General features: G+C 61.8%; 1 protein-coding gene across 6 annotated transcripts in view; it reads left to right on the forward strand.

The window, feature by feature from the left end:
• Positions 1-20,294, forward strand: part of LPCAT1 (lysophosphatidylcholine acyltransferase 1) — a 43,982-nt gene extending 23,688 nt beyond the window's left edge. For 5 of the 6 annotated variants that reach the window (XM_042953662.1, XM_042953669.1, XM_042953675.1 and 2 more), the window contains 11 exons: positions 537-649; positions 2,151-2,211; positions 2,755-2,813; positions 4,605-4,639; positions 5,790-5,844; positions 7,798-7,880; positions 11,907-12,032; positions 12,601-12,754; positions 15,024-15,122; positions 16,373-16,511; positions 19,673-20,294. In XM_042953662.1, coding sequence (XP_042809596.1) covers positions 537-649; positions 2,151-2,211; positions 2,755-2,813; positions 4,605-4,639; positions 5,790-5,844; positions 7,798-7,880; positions 11,907-12,032; positions 12,601-12,754; positions 15,024-15,122; positions 16,373-16,511; positions 19,673-19,857 — 1,109 coding nt within the window. In that variant the 3' untranslated portion in view covers positions 19,858-20,294. The remainder of the gene's footprint in view (positions 1-536; positions 650-2,150; positions 2,212-2,754; positions 2,814-4,604; positions 4,640-5,789; positions 5,845-7,797; positions 7,881-11,906; positions 12,033-12,600; positions 12,755-15,023; positions 15,123-16,372; positions 16,512-19,672) is intronic. The other variant, XM_042953697.1, reaches the window with a different exon arrangement.
• The last annotated feature ends 238 nt before the right edge of the window (positions 20,295-20,532 follow it).

A 20,532-nucleotide genomic window follows, 5' to 3' on the forward strand; every position in this document is an offset into this window, starting at 1 on the left:
AGTCCTCCCCTTCCAACTGGGAGTGAGTCCCCCTTCTACTGGGACTGAGTCCTCCCCTCCTACTGGAGGTGAGCCCCCCCGCCTCCTGCTGGGAGTGAGTCGTCCCCCCTTCTGGGAGTTAGTTCTCCTCCCTCCTACCGGGAGTGAGTCCTCCCCCTCCTACTAGGAGCGAGTCCTCCCCTCCTACTGGGAGTGATTCCCCCCACCTCCTACTGGGACTGAGTCCCCCCCACCTCCTGCTGGGAGTGAGTCCCCCCCCACCTCCTGCTGGGAGTCAGTCCCCCCCACCTCCTACTGGGAGTGAGTCCTCCCCCCTTCTACTGGGAGTGAGTCCTCCCCACTCCTACTGGGAGTGACTCCTCCCCCCCTTATGGGAGTGAGTCCCCCCCTTCTACTGGGACTGAGTCCTCCCCCCCTTCTGGGAGTGAGCCCCCCCCCACCTCCTACTCGACTGCAGCCTGCCCCTCAGGTCCACTGCTGTCCTGTCCTCCCGTCCTGTGGCCTGTTCCCACACGAGTGCCTCCCTTCCCTTCCAGCTCTGATAAAGTACATCCGGCCGGTGTTCGTGTCCCGGTCGGACCAGGATTCCCGCAGGAAGACCGTGGAGGAGATCAGGAGGCGGGCACAGTCAAATGGAAAGTGGCCACAGGTAGCACAGTCGCGTGTTCGGCACACCTGTCCTGAGAGATGTGAACTTAGAGGTGGGGCTGGGCGGTGGGGACCCAAAGGGCCGGGCCCCTGTGCCCCTGGGCTGCCCCACGCTTGAGAGCGGCCGCGTGGCCACGTGAGCCGTATTTTCCAGCGTCGGGGAGACTTCTATTATGTCGCCGGGGTCAGCGTGAGTCCCAGTGATTGCAACTCCGACTGGGGAGGAGTTTAAACCGCGTGTGTGGTGTTGCCGCTCTGGCCCGGCCCGGGTCCTTCCGCCCACGGCCTCATCTGTGTGCCTTCGCTGCCTGTGTCTCTGTGGGCGCCCACTCTGCACTGGCAGTGTGTCCCCGGGAGGCAGCACCTGGGCCTCATAGCAGCTGTGAGCACACCCTCGTGAGCACACCGCTCGTGAGCACTCCCCTTCCTGAGCACTCACCCTCGTGAGCACTCCCCTCGTGAGCAACCACTCATGAGCACACCCTTGTGAGAAATCCCCCTTGTGAGCACCCCCTCGTGAGCGCTCCCCCTCGTGAACACTCCCCCTCGTGAATACCCCCCTTGTGAGCACACCCCTCGTGAACACACCCCTCGTGAGCACACCCTCGTGAGAACTCCCCCTTGTGAGCACCCCCTCGTGAGCACTCCCCCTCGTGAATACCCCCCTTGTGAGCACCCCCTCGTGAGCACTCCCCCTCGTGAGCACACCCCTTGTGAGCACACCCCTCGTGAGCACACCCCCTCGTAAGCACTCCCCCTCGTGAATACCCCCCTTGTGAGCACCCCCTCGTGAGCACTCCCCCTCGTGAGCACTCCCCCTTGTGAGCACACCCCTCGTGAGCACACCCCCTCGTAAGCACTCCCCCTCGTGAATACCCCCCTTGTGAGCACCCCCTCGTGAGCACTCCCCCTCATGAGCACTCCCCCTTGTGAGCACACCCTCGTGTGCACTCCCCCTCGTGAGCACACCCCTTGTGAGCACACCCCTCGTGAGCACTCCCCCTCGTGAGCACTCCCCCTCGTGAATACCCCCATTGTGAGCACACCCTCGTGAGCACTCCCCCTCGTGAGCACTCCCCCTTGTGAGCACTCCCCCTCGTGAGCACACCCCTTGTGAGCACACCCCTCGTGAGCACTCCCCCTCGTGAGCACACCCCTTGTGAGCACACCCCTCGTGAGCACTCCCCCTCGTGAGCACTCCCCCTCGTGAATACCCCCCTTGTGAGCACACCCTCGTGAGCACTCCCCCTCGTGAGCACACCCCCTCGTGGGCACACCCCTTTGCACACTCGAAGGAGGCTGTGTTGTGTGTAGGTCTGCACTTCCAGACTTTAGTAGAACCTGTGCTTGGAGAGGAAATCCGTCCGGGTATGCCTTCGTCCTGTGTCTGACCCGTTTCAACGGAGTAGATTAAACATCTGAAGTATGTCAGCAGCAGAGAAAATAGATTGTATTCTGAATTATGTCTAAGATCCTCCTTTTTTCCTTTTCATTCCTCCAAGATCATGATTTTTCCGGAAGGAACATGTACCAACAGGACGTGCCTAATTACCTTCAAGCCTGGTATGTAGGGTTTTTTTTTTAATTTTTTTTAACGTTTTATTCATTTTTGAGAGAGAAAGAGCATAAGCAGGGGAGGCGCAGAGAGAGAGGGAGACACAGAATCCGAAGCAGGCTCCAGGCTCCGAGCTGTCAGCACAGAGCCCGACGCAGGCCTCGAACCCACGAACTGTGAAATCGTGACCTGAGCTGAAGTCGGACGCTCGACCGACTGAGCCACCCAGGTGCCCCTGTAGTTTTCTTAATTCCACAGAGAAATTCCTCCTCGAGAAAGCAGGGGAGCCCTTGCTCCCACCGGTGCCTCCCAGATTTCCCACAAAAGTACACCCCAGGCCGGAGACGCTCCTGCGGGATGGGCTGTGAGCCTGGGGTTCCCCTGAGATTTCACAGCTGGCAGCCATGTTGAGGGTCCCTCCAGGCACCTTAATAAGACTTCTGACCAGGAGGGCGAGGGAGAAAAGCTCACGTTAACTCCAACACCAGCATGAGAGGCGCCAGCGCGGGGCCCGCGGCTCGGGAACTAGGACGCTGCCCTTTCCCCCGCAGGTGCGTTCATCCCAGGAGTTCCTGTCCAGCCTGTGGTTCTGCGGTACCCGAACAAACTGGTGAGCGTGTTTCCCGGGGATTCCGGTGATTTACCTGGGAATGAGAGTTTGAAGACGTTTCAGGCGCCGTTTCTAGTCAATCCCGACGTTCCAGAACGCTTCAGTATTCGTGCGTGAAGTCCTGTTTTCGTGGGTCGTGAGCGGAGGCCCTTCCTCTCTGTTCGGTCTGATGGTTTGATGTGAGACGGGCCCCCATGTCCCCAGGAGCCTTCACTGCCTGTTTACCGGGAAACATTAAAATTAAGAGTACTTAAGTTCTGAAAGGCTGGAGACGGCAGGAGGGAAAGGAACTAAGTGACTTGGTATTTAACACGCCGTTGTCGTGCATCTGGCTCCGTGCAGAGGTCTTTGCTTGTGACAGAGCAGAGTAAAAGAAGGGGCGTGGGGGGCTCCGAGTGCCTGGGTGATCCTGACGGACCCCCAGCTCAGGGGAGGCAGGGAGCTGGACGAAGCCTCAGCAGGTTCTGGTCACAGGCCCCCGTGCCCTCCGCTGCCACCTCTGCAAGAGCATCTCACTTCTGCCAGAACCCCTGCCAGGGGGACGTCCCTGTACCTCGACAGGCGTCGGGCTCTCGTAGCTGAGACTGGGCCACAGGGACTCGTGTCCTTGGGCCCTGCCTGGGCACTGGATGTGCTGGACTGTTTCTTGACGGAGGACACAGGAGGTGGGTTTGTCACACCGAGCTGCGTCTCTGTCCCACTGTGTCTTTGTGACAGCAGAACAGAAACTCCCCAGTCGCAGCACGGCGGGGTCTGGAGTTGCTGGTACGGATGGGGGCAGGATTGTGGGTGACGTCTGTGGGCGTGAGGGGCCTGGCCCACCTTCTGCTGGACCAGACCCCGTGCCTTCAGGTGCAGACGGACACAAAAGAGGCCCCCAGAGTGGCCAGTGAGTAAATGTCACAAGCGGAAGCCACGGAAACTGACAGGTGGCGCAGTCTCGCGGTAGGTGACCGGAGAGGTGCGTGCGTCAGCCGGCGTCTGAGAGAGAATCTGTCATCGACGTGTAGAATTCTAGGTTTTCCGCTTCTTAAATTTGCTTTGTCAACTTAGGTTAAGCAAACTGCCTCTCCTGGGTTCTTCTAGAAGCATTCAGCCTGGCTGCTTTGCAGTCTTTTCTCGTTGGTCTGTGTCGTCCTCTTCAGCTGCATAATTTCCCGGAAAACCGCCACTGACCACTTTGCACCCGGTCCCGTGCGGAGGAGGGTGGGCCAGGGCCCCGGGGTCGGCGGCCGGAGAAGCCCCTGAGGTTGGGGTCGGGGAGGGGAGGGTGTTCAGCAGCCTGTGGGAAGGACTTCAGAAGAAAGCCCATTGGGGGACCGGCGTCAGGGTAGAAACAGGGTGTGTGTCCTCTGACGTCCGTCCCCGCCCAGTGCTGGCACAGCAGCGAAGACCGAGGGTGGGGGGCGTCCACAAGTCTCGGGGTGCTGGGCACACACAGGCCCCGCAGTGGGGGTACAGGTGGGTGTGGGTTGGAACGCGCCTCACGCGGTAGGGACCGCTCCCGAGGCCCGCACAAGGCAGGCTCCTGGGCCGTAGACCGAAGCTGCGGGACGGCTTGAACAAGGGACAGGACGAGGGATTCACCGGCCCTGGAGCCGTGGGAGGAGAGGAGTGTGTCTAGAGCGGCCCGGAGGTGGTAGCCACCCGCCTGCCCCCTTGTCCCAGAGCAGGCTGGGGAAGAAGAGGGCGCCAGCGTCTTGGTGAGAGACGGGCAGGTCGAGGCCAGGACGGAGGGCGGGCACACGCTGGGTCAGCTGTGACTCATCCTGCTCCTTTCTTGCCCCCCAGGACACCATCACGTGGACGTGGCAAGGACCTGGAGCGTAAGTGAGACACCGTGCGCTCTCACGCGTCCTGTCCTCCCCAGAAAGCACAGTGGCCACTCAAGCGACTGGCCTGCACTTTGGCCTGCGTTGTGCACACGTGGGAACTCTGGACGCGTGACCCGCTGCTGTTCAACAGCAGTTCAGTTCTGCCCCCTGTGCAAACCAGGTGTACAAACCTGGCCCGTTCTCACCCTCCTGGCGTCCAGGACCTAAGTTCGTTGTGGGAAGGTAACTGGGAGTGGCTCTCCTTCCCACTTGCACCCGTCAGCTCGGTGACCACCGTCACGTCTGACATCTGCAGCTGCCAGGAAGGGAGGGGAGCTGCGGGGACGGCCCCCGTCTCGGGCCCGGGGGCTCCAGGACAGCAGGCCTCCCCACAACGCCAGCATTTGAGCTGCTGTTTGGCGGTGGGAAGGGGCTGGTGGAGCCAGGCCCCCAGGCCTTGCCAAGGCATTTGGAACGGGATGCTGGGAAGACTCCCTAAAGGGCAGCGTCTGCGCCGGCGAGGGGTGGGGGGGAGTGATAGCGTTGCGGGGGCTGGAGTGTGGAGGGTGGGTGGCAAGAAGCAAGAGGGAGGCTGGGAAAGGCAGGAAGGGGCTCCTCTGGGCTGTGGCGGTCAGGCTTGGGGGTGGCAGTGATGGGGCAGAAGTCGGGTGTGCACGGAGTTAAGAGGGCGCTTGTCCACTGTGGAGGGTGAGCGATGGCCCGAGGACGGGACTCGGGTGGCTCCCCTTGTCCGACTTCTGCAAAGAACAGGCTGGTGATGCTGGTCAGGAGCTCTAGGGCCGGGCCCGGAGAGGTCCGCGTCCCTGGGGACGGCCAGGTGGGGGATAGTGTCAGGCGAGGTGTCCTCGGCTGGAGGACACACGGGGGAAACGTGGCACTCAGGGCAAAGGAGAGCTGCAGGGTCGGTGCATTTAGTAGGGACGGGGAGGTCCCCTGTTCAGTAAAGGTAGCCCCATCCTCCTCGCTGCTGCGAGGTTCGGGTCAGGCTGTGGGAGGCTCGGCGTCCGCTGAAAGAATTCACTGCACAGTGGTGCCCTCTGCAGGGGAAGGCATCCGGAGGTTCTGCTCCGGAATCGAAAGTAGTTTAAACAAAATCGAGAATCCTTTAACCAATGCTGTAAATCTGTTTGTTCGTTTTAAGGTTGAAGATCCTGTGGCTCACGCTCTGCCAGTTTCACAATCGAGTGGAAATCGAGGTTTGTATAGATGCGGTGTCCTCTACAGTGTCATGTCGGGGTTTATAAAGGTGGGTACCGTAGTGTTGGCGTCGAGGTCTGCGTAGATGCACCGCGATACGGTGTTACATCGGGCTCTATACGGATACAGCGTCGCACAGGGTCATCCTCTGTGCAGATACGGCTTAGGCAACCTTCACTGGGGTGTATACAGATACAACGTCGTATTAACGTCTGTACCAACAGATGTGATACAGCGTCTGCAGGTAAAGTTGTATGTTGACGTCTACACGGATACAGCGTTTCACAGTATGTGACTGGGGACTCTACGGATACGAGTTGAGCATTGTTACGTCCTTGTCCGTACAGATGTAATACTGTGTTGGTGTCGTGCAAACACAACGTGACGTTACCTGTGTGGACGTGGTGTTAGCGGATACTGTGTCATTTTTGTGTCTGTGGAGATGTGTTGTACGACGTCAGGGTCTCCACAGACACAGTGTTACTTACGTGTTGTCGCGGCACATATTATACAGTGTCACGTTGTGTCTCAGCGTTACACGCATCTGTCTTGCTTTGTAGCTCCTTAGAGGTACTTCCCGTGGCTTTTCATCAATCACATTGTGTCTCTTGCATGATTTTGAATCCATTTAGATAGGATTTTAAAAATCCACAACCGTCTTTTAACACGGTTAGCAAATTGGCGCATACGCCGTGAGTTATGTTTTGGCGTTTTTACGTGGTCTGATACTGGCGACTTCACGTGGCACGTGTCTCGTACTGCCGTTTTCTGTTTGATGTTGGGTCAGATCGCATAACCTGCCTCCCGGCTTGCAGCCCGTTGGGTGTCCCCGAGTCACGACTCCTGTTCCCTCCGCTCTGTTAAATAGTCACAATCGTGCAGCCTGCATGTTTCATCCAAGTGCATGAGGGAGGAGGGTTCTTTTTAAGAAGGGAACCAATAGGCTAGTCCCGCACCGCAGAGTAGGGATGGCCCGTTCGTGGCGTGGAGGGTGTCACGAGACAACTTCCTTCCGGTAAAAGTTGTCGTGTTGCACCGAACTTACCGATGAGCCTGGCTTTCGGCCGGCCTCCGGGTTTGTTACTTCAGGAGAACAGAAGCCACTTAATCACAACAGGCTGAAGCAAAGGGTCCCCGGCCCACGTCCGAGGGTGGCGGGCCTGCCCCTTAGAACTTTGTATGTGGCTCGTGTGCCGGTGGCCCGGAAGCAGCCGGTGCAGGGGCCTCGGAGGACCGTGCCTCTGGTGAGAACTCCATTTCACGCCTCGTTTCTGATGTTCTGAGTTCAAAAGACACAATGACTTTTTGAAATCGCTCTAAGTGTCTTTACTCACGCCATGCTTGCGGGTGTCCGTGAGCACCTGTTGTGACTTCCACGGCGTCCAGTTCACGGTGCCGGGCGAATGAAGTCACGTGACGGGGACTGGTGGGGTTTCGGGATGTCCTTGTACCGTCAGACGTCTGTGGTAAAGAGAGAGGGCGCAGTGACGCCTGCACACAGTGGGGCGGCAGCAGAGCGTGGGACTCACTCGTTTAAAGCGCCGCTCACGCGAACGCACACTTCCGTGGGACGGTTTGTCATAACTGAAAATGCGGCGGATGTCAAATCTGGTGCGTTTTCACGAGGAGATAGTTTGTCGTGTTACCCCCACCACCAGCTGAGGCCTTTCGAGAGGAAGGCACACGAGTAACTTTTTTGCATCCGTAGAGGAAGATTCCGTGTGAGATTGTCATCCCGTGCGCCTGCAGGCAGGGGGCGCTCCTGCCGAGGAGTCGTGGGTTGTGAGTGTTCACACACGTGTCCGTGCGTGCGTGCACGCGCACCGTGGCCACTTTGAAGATGGTTCTCACGGAAAGTGCTTTGACAGACCTTAATCGTGTCAGACTTGCGACCGTCACCTCCGGTGGCCTGGTGATGCCCGTGGAAGTAACTCGGCCTTCTCTGTGCTCAGTTCCTTCCCGTGTACAGCCCCTCGGACGAGGAGAAGAAGGACCCGGCCCTGTATGCCAGCAACGTGCGGCGCGTCATGGCAGAGTGAGTGCTGTCCCTCCCACGCCCCGGGCGCGGGCCCCCGCCGCCACCCTGGTGCCCCTGTCACTGCCCGAGCATGGCCCGGGGCTGCCCCTCAGCCACCGCTTCCTCCTGAGCCCTGGGAGCAAACTAGCCAGTAGCCGTAGGAAAACGGTCTCTGCAGAAGCGAGCAAGGGCCTGTTGAGGGTGCACACGGGTGGGGGGCGTGCGTGGCCACTCTTTTCGCACCTCCGGTGGCCGTGGGGTCACGGTTCTGCCTCTGCTTCGTTGCTGAACTTGGTGAATTCAGACGTGTGGGTGGGAACCAGTCAGCCCCATCCAGGGTCTGCGCCCGAGGGCGAGGGGCCGCACCGCCTGGGGGCCCACAGGGCTGTCCTGTGTGTCAGCTCTCTGTTCACCCGCTGCAGTAGCCGTCAGCACTCTTCCTCCCTCTTCCCAAGTCTAATCCCGGAAGATAAAGCGCTTCCGCAACGAGTGTGCGTGCCCTCAGGGAGTTTCTCGCTTCTGTTTCCACATCCTTCCCGGCCGTTGTGGACGGGGAGACATCAGCCTGCGCCCTCCGCACCCCCTCCCCCCGTGTCCCGTCTCCTCTCTCCTCCTCTCTTCTACTCCCCGGCAGCAGGGGCTGCCTCTGTGTGGCCACTGAGGTCCCGGGAGGGGTTCTCAGAGCTCAGGGGCTCCGCAGGGTCCCCGGCGGGAGGTCTGCGTGGCCTTGGAGGCGTTTTCACAGGCACTTTTGCTGAGCTGGTGTGGCCTGGGTGTGCAACCCTGTCCCCTCCCTGTATACAGATCGCACCCCTGTGGCAACATATTCCGTGGGACTGTATAAAGCAGAACCCTAACCTGAACACACGTAAATTCGAACTCCGCGTGTCCACACGCCCCTCAGAAAGCTAGGCTGGGGACAGAGCCCAGCAGATGGCTCTGGTCCCCCTGGGTGCCCAGCCACTGGCAGCCCGTGTCCCTCCCGCTCTCAGAATCCCGGACACACAGGCAGCAGCTGGCCACCAGGATGCGCGTGACTCAAGGCAGGGCGTTCGGTGACACCTTGGTTCAGCCTCTCCGTAAATAATCCCTATGGAATCGAAGGCTTGACGGGTGTGAGTTCTTTTTAATTCCCATTCAAATAAATTAGCCATTAATGTTGATGAGTATCTCACAAACTGTGCCTGTTAACGGAGGACAAGCATCATACGTCGAGTGGCAAAGGGCAGAGAACCCAGAAACGGGGATGTGGGGTGTCCCCTTCCTGGTTCCGGACCCACCTGGGAACAGCCCGGGTCCCTGAGGGACAGTCTAAGACGCTCCGGGTACATTCCGGCTCCTGTCCCCACACGGGATCATAGTAGCTGTGGGAGAGCCGCTTCAGAACCCGCTTCCTTACCCACGATCTCTCGTGGGACCGTCTTGCCACGAGAGGCTGTGGCAACGGTGGGAGGTGCTCTCCGTCATTAGGGGAGGGGCCCAGGGTCCAACACTTGGTGAGTTTTCACCATCGAGGTTTCCTTTAATGGGAGACGCACATTTTTCAGAAGCCTGATGCAAGTCTTTAGGATGGCTGAGCCCCGCCTCTGACCTCAGGGCACTGTCAGTCTGATGAGAGCGGCCCCTCGCCACCGTTAGACCAGCGGGACTTCCGGGTGAGACCCCCCCTCGCGGGGCGGTGTCCTCTTGGAGGCACCCGCCGGCTGCCTGGCAGGGGGACCGTGGTAATACTGTGCTAGCCACGAAGCCTGGGGCCCCAGGGTCCACGTAACTGAAATTTGGGGTTTGCTCATAAGCTTTTCTGTTTAGTGCCACGTGTGGACTTGACACGTTGCCTTTCTGTGCACGTCGGCGTGCTGAGCACCCGCCACCCCGTGGCTCCGGTTACGGGCTCGTACGTGGCGGGTGCCCACGTGGGCTTGCGTGAGAACACTGGTGCAGGCTCTGGGGCGAGGGCTGCAGCCAGGGCTGATGCTCTGGAACCACGCCGCCCCTGCTCAGACCCCCCATCCTCCCCTCCTTCCTCCAGGTGGGGTCCGTCTGTCCTGCTGGGGCCCCACCAGACACCCCCATCTTGGGGGGATGCAGGAGTGGACAGGAGGGGGCACTTGGGAAACCACAAGGGTCCTGGCCCAGAGGGCGTTTTCAGTGGGTTCCTCCCACCCGGCCTTCCCCGGCTTCACCTGCCTGAAGGCTACTGGGTGCCAGAATCGCGAGGGACAGCTGTGCTGTGCCCGCAGGATCCAAAGGGACAGAGCGCTGGGCCGGGTGACGAGCCCCTGAGAGGCAGGCTTGAGAACTGCTCATCTGCTTATTAGAAATTTTCACATATTCGTGTGCTTTGGTCCAGTTTTTACAAGTTTTTTTTCTTGTTTATTTGTGAGAGAGAGAGAGAGAGAGACAGAGTGTGAGCAGGGGAGGGGCACAGAGAGAGGGAGACACAGAATCCCAAGCAGGCTCCAGGCTCTGAGCCGTCAGCCCAGAGCCCGACACGGGGCTCGAACCCACCGACCGTGAGATCGTGGCCTGAGCTGAAGTCGGACGCTCCATCGACTGAGCCACCAGACGCCCCACTTTTTAAGACTTATAAATGTAGGCGTACTTCCGACGTGGACGGTTCATCCTGCTTCTGGGAGTTCTTTGTCAGCCCCCAGCGCCACAGACACGCCGTGGCTTTCTGGTGCGAATCTCTTCTCCAGCTGCCGTCGCGTGGTCGTCCAGTGGGTGTCCCTTCTTGGGAAACACGTTCTGTCCTTGACGGCACACCCACCCCGACACCACCTGTATTCATAGCAATTTCTTCCTGTTGTCGAACTGAAACAGGTTTTCACGGGGCCACAAGAGTACCACAGAAACGTGGCTCGCACATAAACCTCTTAGACCCGGAGGCAGGGATCGCCGTCCGCAAGCGTAGGTCTTCACGCCCCAGCCACCGTGCGCCTCACGTGGGACGTGTGGGGCGGCAGGTGCTGCTGCTGTGTGGACGAGGCAGGAGCCACAGGGGAGGGGCCTGTGAGGTGGGGCCACTGTGACTTTAGCACTGGTGGGGTTTTGGAGGGGTGGGGGGTCCGGAGCTGACGGCCAGGAAAGAAGTCTTGAGACTCTTCGGCGCCAGAAGGGGATTTCGCCGAAGCGCGGGGACAGGGCCGTGGGCAGGAAGAGCGTGGTGGGGCGGTTCTGCATCTGGGAGTTCGGTTTGTAAAGAACCCGGGAAGGCTGGCAGGAGGGCTCTCATGTGCCCAGGAGGATCCCAGGAGAGGAGGCCTTGCCGTTGTGAAGCTAAGGCTGTTTTCCCCCTGGGGAGGCATTACCACTGGGACAGTAGGGGGTTCTGGGCAGGTGTTCTCCTCTGGACCTGCCGCAGGCCTCTGTCCGTGGGCTGCAGGTCACGAGGAAGTTTGTTTTTTTTTTTTAATTTTTTTTTTTTTAACGTTTATTTATTTTTGGGACAGAGAGAGACAGAGCATGAATGGGGGAGGGGCAGAGAGAGAGGGAGACACGGAATCAGAAGCAGGCTCCAGGCTCCGAGCTGTCAGCACAGAGCCCGACGCGGGGCTCGAACTCGCGGACCGCGAGATCGTGACCTGAGCCGAAGTTGGACGCTCAACCGACCGAGCCACCCAGGCGCCCTGGTCACGAGGAAGTTTGACGTTACCTGCCACTTCTTCTTCGTTCCCACAGCGCTGTGGGGGGTGATGTTGGGGCTGCAGGGAACGGAGCCTGCAGGCTTCTGGAGATCGGGCTGTTAATAAGGTCGCCTTTTCTTGTAATTTACTAAGACGTTTGCAAACCGACTGAGACTCACGTCCCGCAGGGCCGTGAACTCTATCGGGTAACTGTGTGCTTTTTCCTTCTCTCAGCTTTAGGGCAGCCGGGAGTGTATGAGGAATGTCACCCGTGTCCCACGGGGGGAGGGGAGGGGTGCCAGCTTCGCCCTCAGCCCGCCCCACGCCCTCCCCAGCGCCGGGCTCCCAGGGTCACCCTGCACGGGCTCCTTGCTGTGCCGCTTGGGGGGTGCTGACGGGGTGCCCTCCTCTCCCGCAGGGCCCTGGGCGTCTCGGTGACCGACTACACGTATGACGATTGCCAACTGGCCCTGGCGGAAGGCCAGCTCCGTCTCCCCGCGGACACCTGCCTTCTCGAGTTCGCCCGGCTGGTGAGGGGCCTGGGGTGAGTCTGCTTTTTCTCACTCGAGCCGTCAGCCCGGAACGGCCCTCCCTCGAGGCTGTGGCGGGTTTGACGAAGCTCGAGTGGTTTGCTCAGCGACGGGAGAGCTCTGAAGGGCACTGCCGGGATGCTGCTTCTAAGACGGGAAGCTTCCGGAAACTTCTGTCAGGCCCTCGCAGGGGCCCCCACCCCTGCAGTTGTTGGTGATCAGGCTGGAGACGGCAGTGGGCGCGGAGGGTCCGCGGGGGCCGTCGAGCAGATGAAAGGGCTTGTTCTCAGGGTTTTGGGGGTTTTCCAAATACCCACTTCAGACCCCCAGTGCTCGGCAGCGGTCTCTGCGGGCTCTACCCGGGAAGACCGTCGTGCCCGAGGGTGGGTCCCCACAGCTGGCGGGGCCTCGTTCCCGTAGACGCCGAGGCAAAATTATTAGAACACTTTTTTTTTTTAAACGAACTTGCCTCTTGTTGTAAAAGCAACTTCACTCTTTTCTTGAATTTTCTAAGAGTACATTTCCTGTTCTTAGCATGCTGTAATTTTATCGAAAAATGTCCTTCCTTCTCTTTGTGTGTAGGTTGAAACCAGAAACACTGGAGAAAGATCTGGATAAATACTCCGACCGGGCCCAGACGCAGGGGGGACGCAGGGTGGGCCTCCCCGAGTTCGCCGAGTACCTGGGCGTCCCCATCTCAGACGCGCTACAAGACCTGTTCTCCCTGTTTGATGAGGTGGGGCCATAGCCCTGTGAGCGGTTTCGAGGCAAAACCTCCAGCCTTTCCGTGTATATTGCTTTGTTATATGTTTGAGATGTTTATATGTTTGATGTTATATGTTTGAGATGTTATATGTTGAGATGTTTGAAGCATCTCTTGGAGACTTAGGAAGCAGGGTGGGAACGACCCCTCCGCGCCCCTCTGACCAGCCCGCCCGGAGTTTTCTCCCGTGCTGTTAAACGCACACAGAAGTCGGACATTTAAGTTAACGTCTGCTGATAAACATACCTATGGTTTGGGGTTTTACGGTGGAACCGCCAAAAACCTAGTAATATCAGTGTCCCCTTCCCCAGAAATCCAGAATTCCCAAATAACGGGCCTGTTTCCCCATGATCGGCACGTGGGGTCGCCACGGACCTCCCGTCCAGCGCGAGAGGACCCCCCCAGCACAGCGTCCCTCACCCCCGCCAGCCACGCGTCACAGTCGGGTCACGTGTCGTGGCTGGACCGGGGGTCCACGGCCACCCGCACCAGCTGGGCCCCGGGGGTGGAGCTGGGAGACCACACGCCGGGAGCCATGCCTGCCACGCCCGCTCTTTCCCGGATGTTGGCGTCGAGGGATGGACCCCCGTGGCGGCCAGTCCCACGGCAGGCCATGTGCCGAGCAGCCCCTTCAGCCACAAATGTGTGTGAACAGCACAGCACGCCACGTGAATATCACAGCGTGTCCTCTGTGGCGACGTGCCACGTTCTGTGCGGCCTGGCCCGTGGTGGGACCAAGGAGAGGCAAGCGTGTGACTCGGGCACGTCAGAGACGCCGCAGGCACTCGCGGGTCACGGTGACAGGCGTCCTGCTGACGCGTCGCAGCGCGTGGCCCCGTGTGCCGCCGTCACAAACCGGCGGGCTGGCCTGGAGGGGCCCCCTCACGGAAAGGCCGCGCGCTCCCATCGTCGGAGCCCCAGCCGTGGCGGTGTTTTCACGCTGGCGCTTTGACACGGCGCGTGCATCGGGTGGGGACCCGCAGACCCCCCGTCGCGGCACGCGGCTGGGTAGGTCTTACTTCCCACCCCGGGCGCCCAGTGGCCCTGCGACACAGACACTCCGGTTCCACACAAAGACCCTCAGACCCAGAAGCTAAAGGGCCGGGAACGCACAGGCTGAGGGGCCCGAAGTGAACTCACCTGCCCGGCCCCTGAGCTCGCTCCGGAGGCCACCCCCGCCTGGACCACGGGCGTGGGGCCATCCCAGGGAAGCCTGTCCCTTCCCTTCGGGGGACGGCAAGGGACCCTTGTGCCCCCACCCCTGTGCCAGGAATCTCCCCCGCCCTCGAGGCCTCCACCTCCCCGTCCGACCCCCGGCTCATCCCACGCCCCGTGGCGGCCTGCTCACTCAACAGCAGCCCGGCCCGCAGGCTTCCTGGGGACGTGCATCGTGGGCGCACGGCAGGCCAGGCTGGGTGCCCACCTTTCCACGTGCTCACCTAGGTTCTCGGGGCACAGATGAGAGCCTTGCTGTCTGCTGGGGTTTTTTCTAGAAGGAGAGCCTTAGGCAGCGGGCACCGCATCGCGTGAACTTTCCGGAGGAGAATTCACGTGCTGGTCGCGTAGACTTTGAGAATCAACTGTAACGTCCTAAAAGGGTGTGTGCTGAGATCACCTTGTAAAAGCCAGTCGGCCGTGAATGTTCTTACAAAATACTCGTTTCGTGGGGCGGCTGCGTGGCTCATTTGGCTAAGCGTCCAACTTCAGCTCACGGTCCGTGGGTTCGAGCCCCGCGTCGGGCTCTGTGCTGACAGCTCGGAGCCTGGACCCTGCGTTGGACTCTGTGTCTCCCTCTCTGCCCCTCCCCTGCTCACGTTCCATTTCTCTCTCTCTCTCTCTCTCTCTCTCTCAATAAAACAGATAAACACAAAAAAATTTTTTTAATATGCATTTCATGTAAGCAGGTAATAGCAAATCAAGTGGAACTTTTTTTTTTTTAAAGTTTATCTTGAGAGAGAGAGAGAGACAGGGACAGAGAGAGAGCGTGTGCACACACGGGAGGGCCCGGGAGAGAGCGAGAGAGAGAATCCCAAGCGGGCTCTGTGCCGACTCCGCTCCATCTCAGGAACTGTGAGGCGTGACCTGAGCTGAAGTCCGGAGTCGAACACTTAACTCACCGAGCCACCCAGATGCCCCTGACCTTTCCGCTAATATCCAGGGATTAGCGTTAACACCCCAGCACCGCCCCACACACGCGCGCGGAGGGACCGAGCGGCGCCCTGAGGATGTGTCTCTTTCCCAGAGTGGAGACGGCACGATGGATCCTCGGGAGTATGTCGTCGCCCTGTCCGTCGTCTGCCGGCCGTCCCGGACTCTGGACACCGTCCAGCTGGCGTTCGAGGTAAGCGTGGAGTGCGTACGAGGTTAGTTTGTAGGGACAGTGAGGCGCGGATCACATCAGGCCCGCCGTACCCGATTACGGGCCCTTGCGGTACAGACGGACTTCCTCTCTGCCCAGCCGCCCTTCTCACGTAAGCTCGTATCGGCCGTCGTTTGTGAAAACGCCCAAGACGTCCTCAAATCCATTTCCTCCTGCAGTCCGTGATCCACACGCACAAGAAGGGCGCGGGGTGGGATCTTTGTGAGTTCCGGGGCGCCCGGACAGGGCCGCCCTACGCCGTCCATCGGGCGCAGCCCGCACCCGGTCCGCTCTCCCACAGCGGCCTCTTCGTCAGCGCGTCGGCTCAGGCTGCGGAGCGGCTGTGTGCCCAGCGCTGAGCCTTCCACCACATCCCCGGGATTCTGAGAGTCTGAGAAACACCCGTAACGGGGTCCCGGCTCACGTGCCCTCACCCGGCCGCCTCCCCCGGACACTGTCAGCTGGGATGGGGCTGGGCCGGCTTCACTCCCCAGAAACACAGTTTTGTCAGGGCCTGAGAACGGCTCCTTGTTACAGATGCACCTCCTATTCTAATATTTTTTGAAGGTTTTTGTTTTTGAGACAGAGACAGAGCGTGAGCAGGGGAGGGGCAGAGAGAGAGGGAGACACAGAATCCGAAGCAGGCTCCAGGCTCCGAGCTGTCGGCACAGAGCCCGACGCAGGGCTCGAACCCACAGACCGTGAGATCATGACCTGAGCCGAAGTCGGACGCTCGACCGACTGAGCCACCCAGATGCCCCCAGATGCAACTCCTGTTAGCCAGACTCGTGAGAGCCTGATGTATAAGCCAGGCAGTGCTTGTATCTCAGTGCTGGGGTCCCACTGGCGGGCAGGCTTCTCAGGCCACTGAAGGAGGGGGAGCCCAGGAGAGGGTGGCCCCCGGCTAATGGGCAGACCGATGGTGACCAGCCCTGGGGTGCTCACGCTGCGGTTGGCAGCTGGTGCCAGCCCCACAGGGACTCTCTCAGTCACTCGCCAGAACCTAAGCAGAAGCTGTTGGAAAAGGTCAGTGGGTCAGCCAGCCCCTCAAGGTCAAGCACGGTGATGGCACATTCATTTCATTGAGCACTCACGCGTCCCACCACCCCGGAGGCCCCCTGCTAGGGCAGCCGGGTGTGGCGCAGGCCTCCGTGCTCCTGGGAGTGGGAGCCGTGGGGTCAGGGCCTCTGCACAGTTGGGGGATCGTGGGTGACACCGGCCTCTGCCTGCAGATGTACGGGTCACAGGACGGCTGCGTCGATGAAGGCGCCCTGTCCAGCATCCTCAAGACTGCCTTAGGCGTGGCCGAGCTCACCGTGACCGACCTCTTCCGGGCCATCGACAAGGAGGAGACAGGGAGGATCACGTTTGGTGAGCGGCCCGGGCACAGGGGGAGGACGGCTGCATTGTGCAGGCGTGTGCCCAGGAGGCGGGCCGCGGGAGACACCATCCATGCTCGCCAGGGCCCCGCGCTGTCTCGGGCTACACAGGATTGTCCGAAGGAAGATTCTTCCCCAGACCCGGCGGGGATGGGTTAGGGCATTTGGGATCTGATCCCTGCAGGGAATTAACAGGGCCAGACTTCAAGCCCAGGCTCGGAACCCCAGATCCATGCCACCCCCAAGGGCAGCGGGCGGTGTGTGCTGAGGCCGGGCCGTGGCCGCCCACGGGGGTCCGCGATCCGGGTTCTCCGTGGAGGCGGGGAGCCAGACCCCTCAGGACTGACCGCTGCAGGGAGGGGGTGGGGGTCGGCTCATCGCTTTCGGCCACACAAAGTGGGACAGCCAAGATCTTCGGGGACTCAGACCTGAAACCCACCCGCAGGCCAAGGAGGAAGGGGGAGGGGCAGTAGGACTCCCAGAAGGCAGCCCCCTCTGCACACCAGCCAGTGCGCACGTCTGAAAGTGAATGTTTCCTCGCTAAAAAAAAACAGTAGACATTTGCTCAGGAAAGGTCATTGTTCGTGTCTTGTTTGGATGTGTTTTTAAATTGCATCCAAATGTCAGACACGTGTGTTGGTTTAGCGTGAGCGCGCGCGCGCGCGTGTGTGTGTGTGTGTGTGTGTGTGTGTGTCTCCGTCTCCGCCTGAGGGCAGGTGGTGGTGTCCGGGCGCACTGAGGCGTGGTGATGACGTGCCAAGTGAGCACCTTCCAGAAAAGCCCTCCCACACCCAGACCTAGAGCGTCTCCAAGCCGTTGGGGCGCCCCGGGGGCACTGCCCACCCCAAGACTGGGTCCCAGGCCTGGGAGACGACGCGGGGGCTCAGAGCCACTCAGGTGATCGGCCGGGAGGGCGACCCTGCTGTCTCCAGCGCATGGACGAGTCCCCAGTGGCGCCTGCCTCGCAGGCTGTCAGGTCACGGTGTGGACACCTTGTCCTGCCTCTGAGCCGACTCCTGGGTGAACAGCGGCTCCTTTGCATGTGTCAAGCACCTGGAGTACGCCTGCGCCTCGAAGAGCACGTTCACCTTAGATTTCCCCAAGGCGGCAAAGCCGAATGGCTCTGAGCCCTGTTCATGCGCAGCCCCCCTCCCCCCCATGGACCCCAGCCCTCCCCCCTCCCCCCCATGGACCCCAGCCCTCCCCCCTCCCCCCCATGGACCCCAGCCCTCCCCCCTCCCCCCATGGACCCCAGCCCTCCCCCCTCCCCCCCATGGACCCCAGCCCTCCCCCCTCCCCCCCATGGACCCCAGCCCTCCCCCCTCCCCCCCATGGACCCCAGCCCTCCCCCCTCCCCCCCATGGACCCCAGCCCTCCCCCTCCCCCCCCCATGGACCCATGCCCTCCCCCCTCCCCCCACATGGACCCATGCCCTCCCCCCTCCCCCCACATGGACCCATGCCCTCCCCCCTCCCCCCACATGGACCCATGCCCTCCCCCCTCCCCCCCCACATGGACCCCCAGCCCTCCCCCTTCCCCCCCCACATGGACCCCAGCCCTCCCCCCTCCCCCCCCACATGGACCCAGCCCTCCCCCCTCCCCCCCACATGGACCCCAGCCCTCCCCCCTCCCCCCCATGGACCCCAGCCCTCCCCCCTCCCCCCCATGGACCCCAGCCCTCCCCCCTCCCCCCACATGGACCCAGCCCTCCCCCCTCCCCCCACATGGACCCAGCCCTCCCCCCTCCCCCCACATGGACCCAGCCCTCCCCCCTCCCCCCACATGGACCCCAGCCCTCCCCCCATGGACCCCAGCCCTCCCCCCTCCCCCCCATGGACCCCAGCCCTCCCCCCTCCCCCCCATGGACCCCAGCCCTCCCCCTCCCCCCACATGGACCCCAGCCCTCCCCCCTCCCCCCATGGACCCCAGCCCTCCCCCCTCCCCCCCATGGACCCCAGCCCTCCCCCCTCCCCCCCATGGACCCCAGCCCTCCCCCCTCCCCCCCATGGACCCCAGCCCTCCCCCCTCCCCCCCATGGACCCCAGCCCTCCCCCTCCCCCCCCATGGACCCATGCCCTCCCCCCTCCCCCCACATGGACCCATGCCCTCCCCCCTCCCCCCACATGGACCCATGCCCTCCCCCCTCCCCCCACATGGACCCATGCCCTCCCCCTCCCCCCCCACATGGACCCCAGCCCTCCCCCTTCCCCCCCCACATGGACCCCAGCCCTCCCCCCTCCCCCCCCCACATGGACCCAGCCCTCCCCCCTCCCCCCCACATGGACCCCAGCCCTCCCCCCTCCCCCCCATGGACCCCAGCCCTCCCCCCTCCCCCCCATGGACCCCAGCCCTCCCCCCTCCCCCCACATGGACCCAGCCCTCCCCCCCTCCCCCCACATGGACCCCAGCCCTCCCCCCTCCCCCCACATGGACCCAGCCCTCCCCCCTCCCCCCACATGGACCCCAGCCCTCCCCCCATGGACCCCAGCCCTCCCCCCTCCCCCCCATGGACCCCAGCCCTCCCCCCTCCCCCCCATGGACCCCAGCCCTCCCCCTCCCCCCACATGGACCCCAGCCCTCCCCCCTCCCCCCATGGACCCCAGCCCTCCCCCCTCCCCCCCATGGACCCATGCCCTCCCCCCTCCCCCCCCACATGGTCCCAGCCCTCCCCCCCTCCCCCCACATGGTCCCAGCCCTCCCCCCTCCCCCCACATGGTCCCAGCCCTCCCCCCCTCCCCCATGGTCCCAGCCCTCCCCCCCTCCCCCACATGGACCCCAGCCCTCCCCCCCTCCCCCCACATGGACCCCAGCCTTCCCCCCTCCCCCCCACATGGACCCAGCCCTCCCCCCTCCCCCCACATGGACCCAGCCCTCCCCCCTCCCCCCACATGGACCCAGCCTTCCCCGCTCCCCCCACATGGACCCCAGCCCTCCCCCTCCCCCCCCCACATGGGCCCCAGCCCTCCCCCCTCACCCCACATGGGCCCCAGCCCTCCCCCCTCCCCCCACATGGATCCAGCCCTCCACACACACATGGACCCAGCCCTCCCGGGAGGGTGTGAGATGTAAGCTGGTTGCCCATGCAGAACCAGGCACAGGGGCCCCAGGTTCCGGACATCTGTCCCCCTATAACCCAGACGCCCGTCTTTTCAGCCGACTTCCGCAGGTTTGCAGAAGCGTTCCCCGACTTTGCAGAGGACTACCTCTACCCTGACCAGACGCGTCCTGAGAGCTGCCCGCGGACGCCCCCAGCTCCAGCCCCCAACGGCTTCTGTGCTGACTTCAGCCCTGAAAACTCGGGCGTTGGGAGGAAACCTTTCCGGAAGAAACTGGACTAGGATGAAGGTTTCTGGCAAGATGAGGCGTCTCCGTGGCCCAGTCACCACCCGCCTCCACGTGGCCGTGCGCCCGCCGGCCTCAGGCCCATCCACAAGACTCGGGCTCGCCACCCTGCTCCTCCGTGGACAGCCCTGCGTGAGGGAGGCCGCGTGGCCGGGTACCTGTCCCCATCGCCCGGAGCATCCTGGCTCGTTTCCACCACGGTCTCTGCCACGTCCCCGTTCGTGTCCCTTCTCGGCGGCTCGGCCGGCGGACGGGCCTCCACGTGCACGCGCGACACACACTTGAGACCAGGGCACGTCACGCGCGTTTCCATCCCAGCACAGACCGTCCGCTGACCTTGGGGGGTCACAGGCTGGCAGGGCCGCATCTAATTTTAAACGTTTCTGTATCTGTGGGCGCTCACGGGCGTTTTATAAACTTCGTTTAGATACTTCGGGAAGCTCACAGCGTTTTTTAAAAAAAAAAACAAAACTTGTTTTCTACTTCATTTTTCCTTTCAGGGCTAGAGGATATTTATTTACGGGCCCTTTTGTGATCAGGCCTGAGGCTGTGTGGGGCTTTGACTTCAGCCTCTTGCCAGCCTCTCTCCACCAGATCCACCCGTGTCTGGGTCCCCCACACACGTGGCCCAGAGCTCCCATCTGCCTCTTTAACCCTTTTCAGACCCCTCT

The sequence above is a fragment of the Panthera leo genome, chromosome A1 (assembly GCF_018350215.1).
Source record: "Panthera leo isolate Ple1 chromosome A1, P.leo_Ple1_pat1.1, whole genome shotgun sequence".
Classification (NCBI taxonomy): Eukaryota; Metazoa; Chordata; class Mammalia; order Carnivora; family Felidae; genus Panthera; species Panthera leo.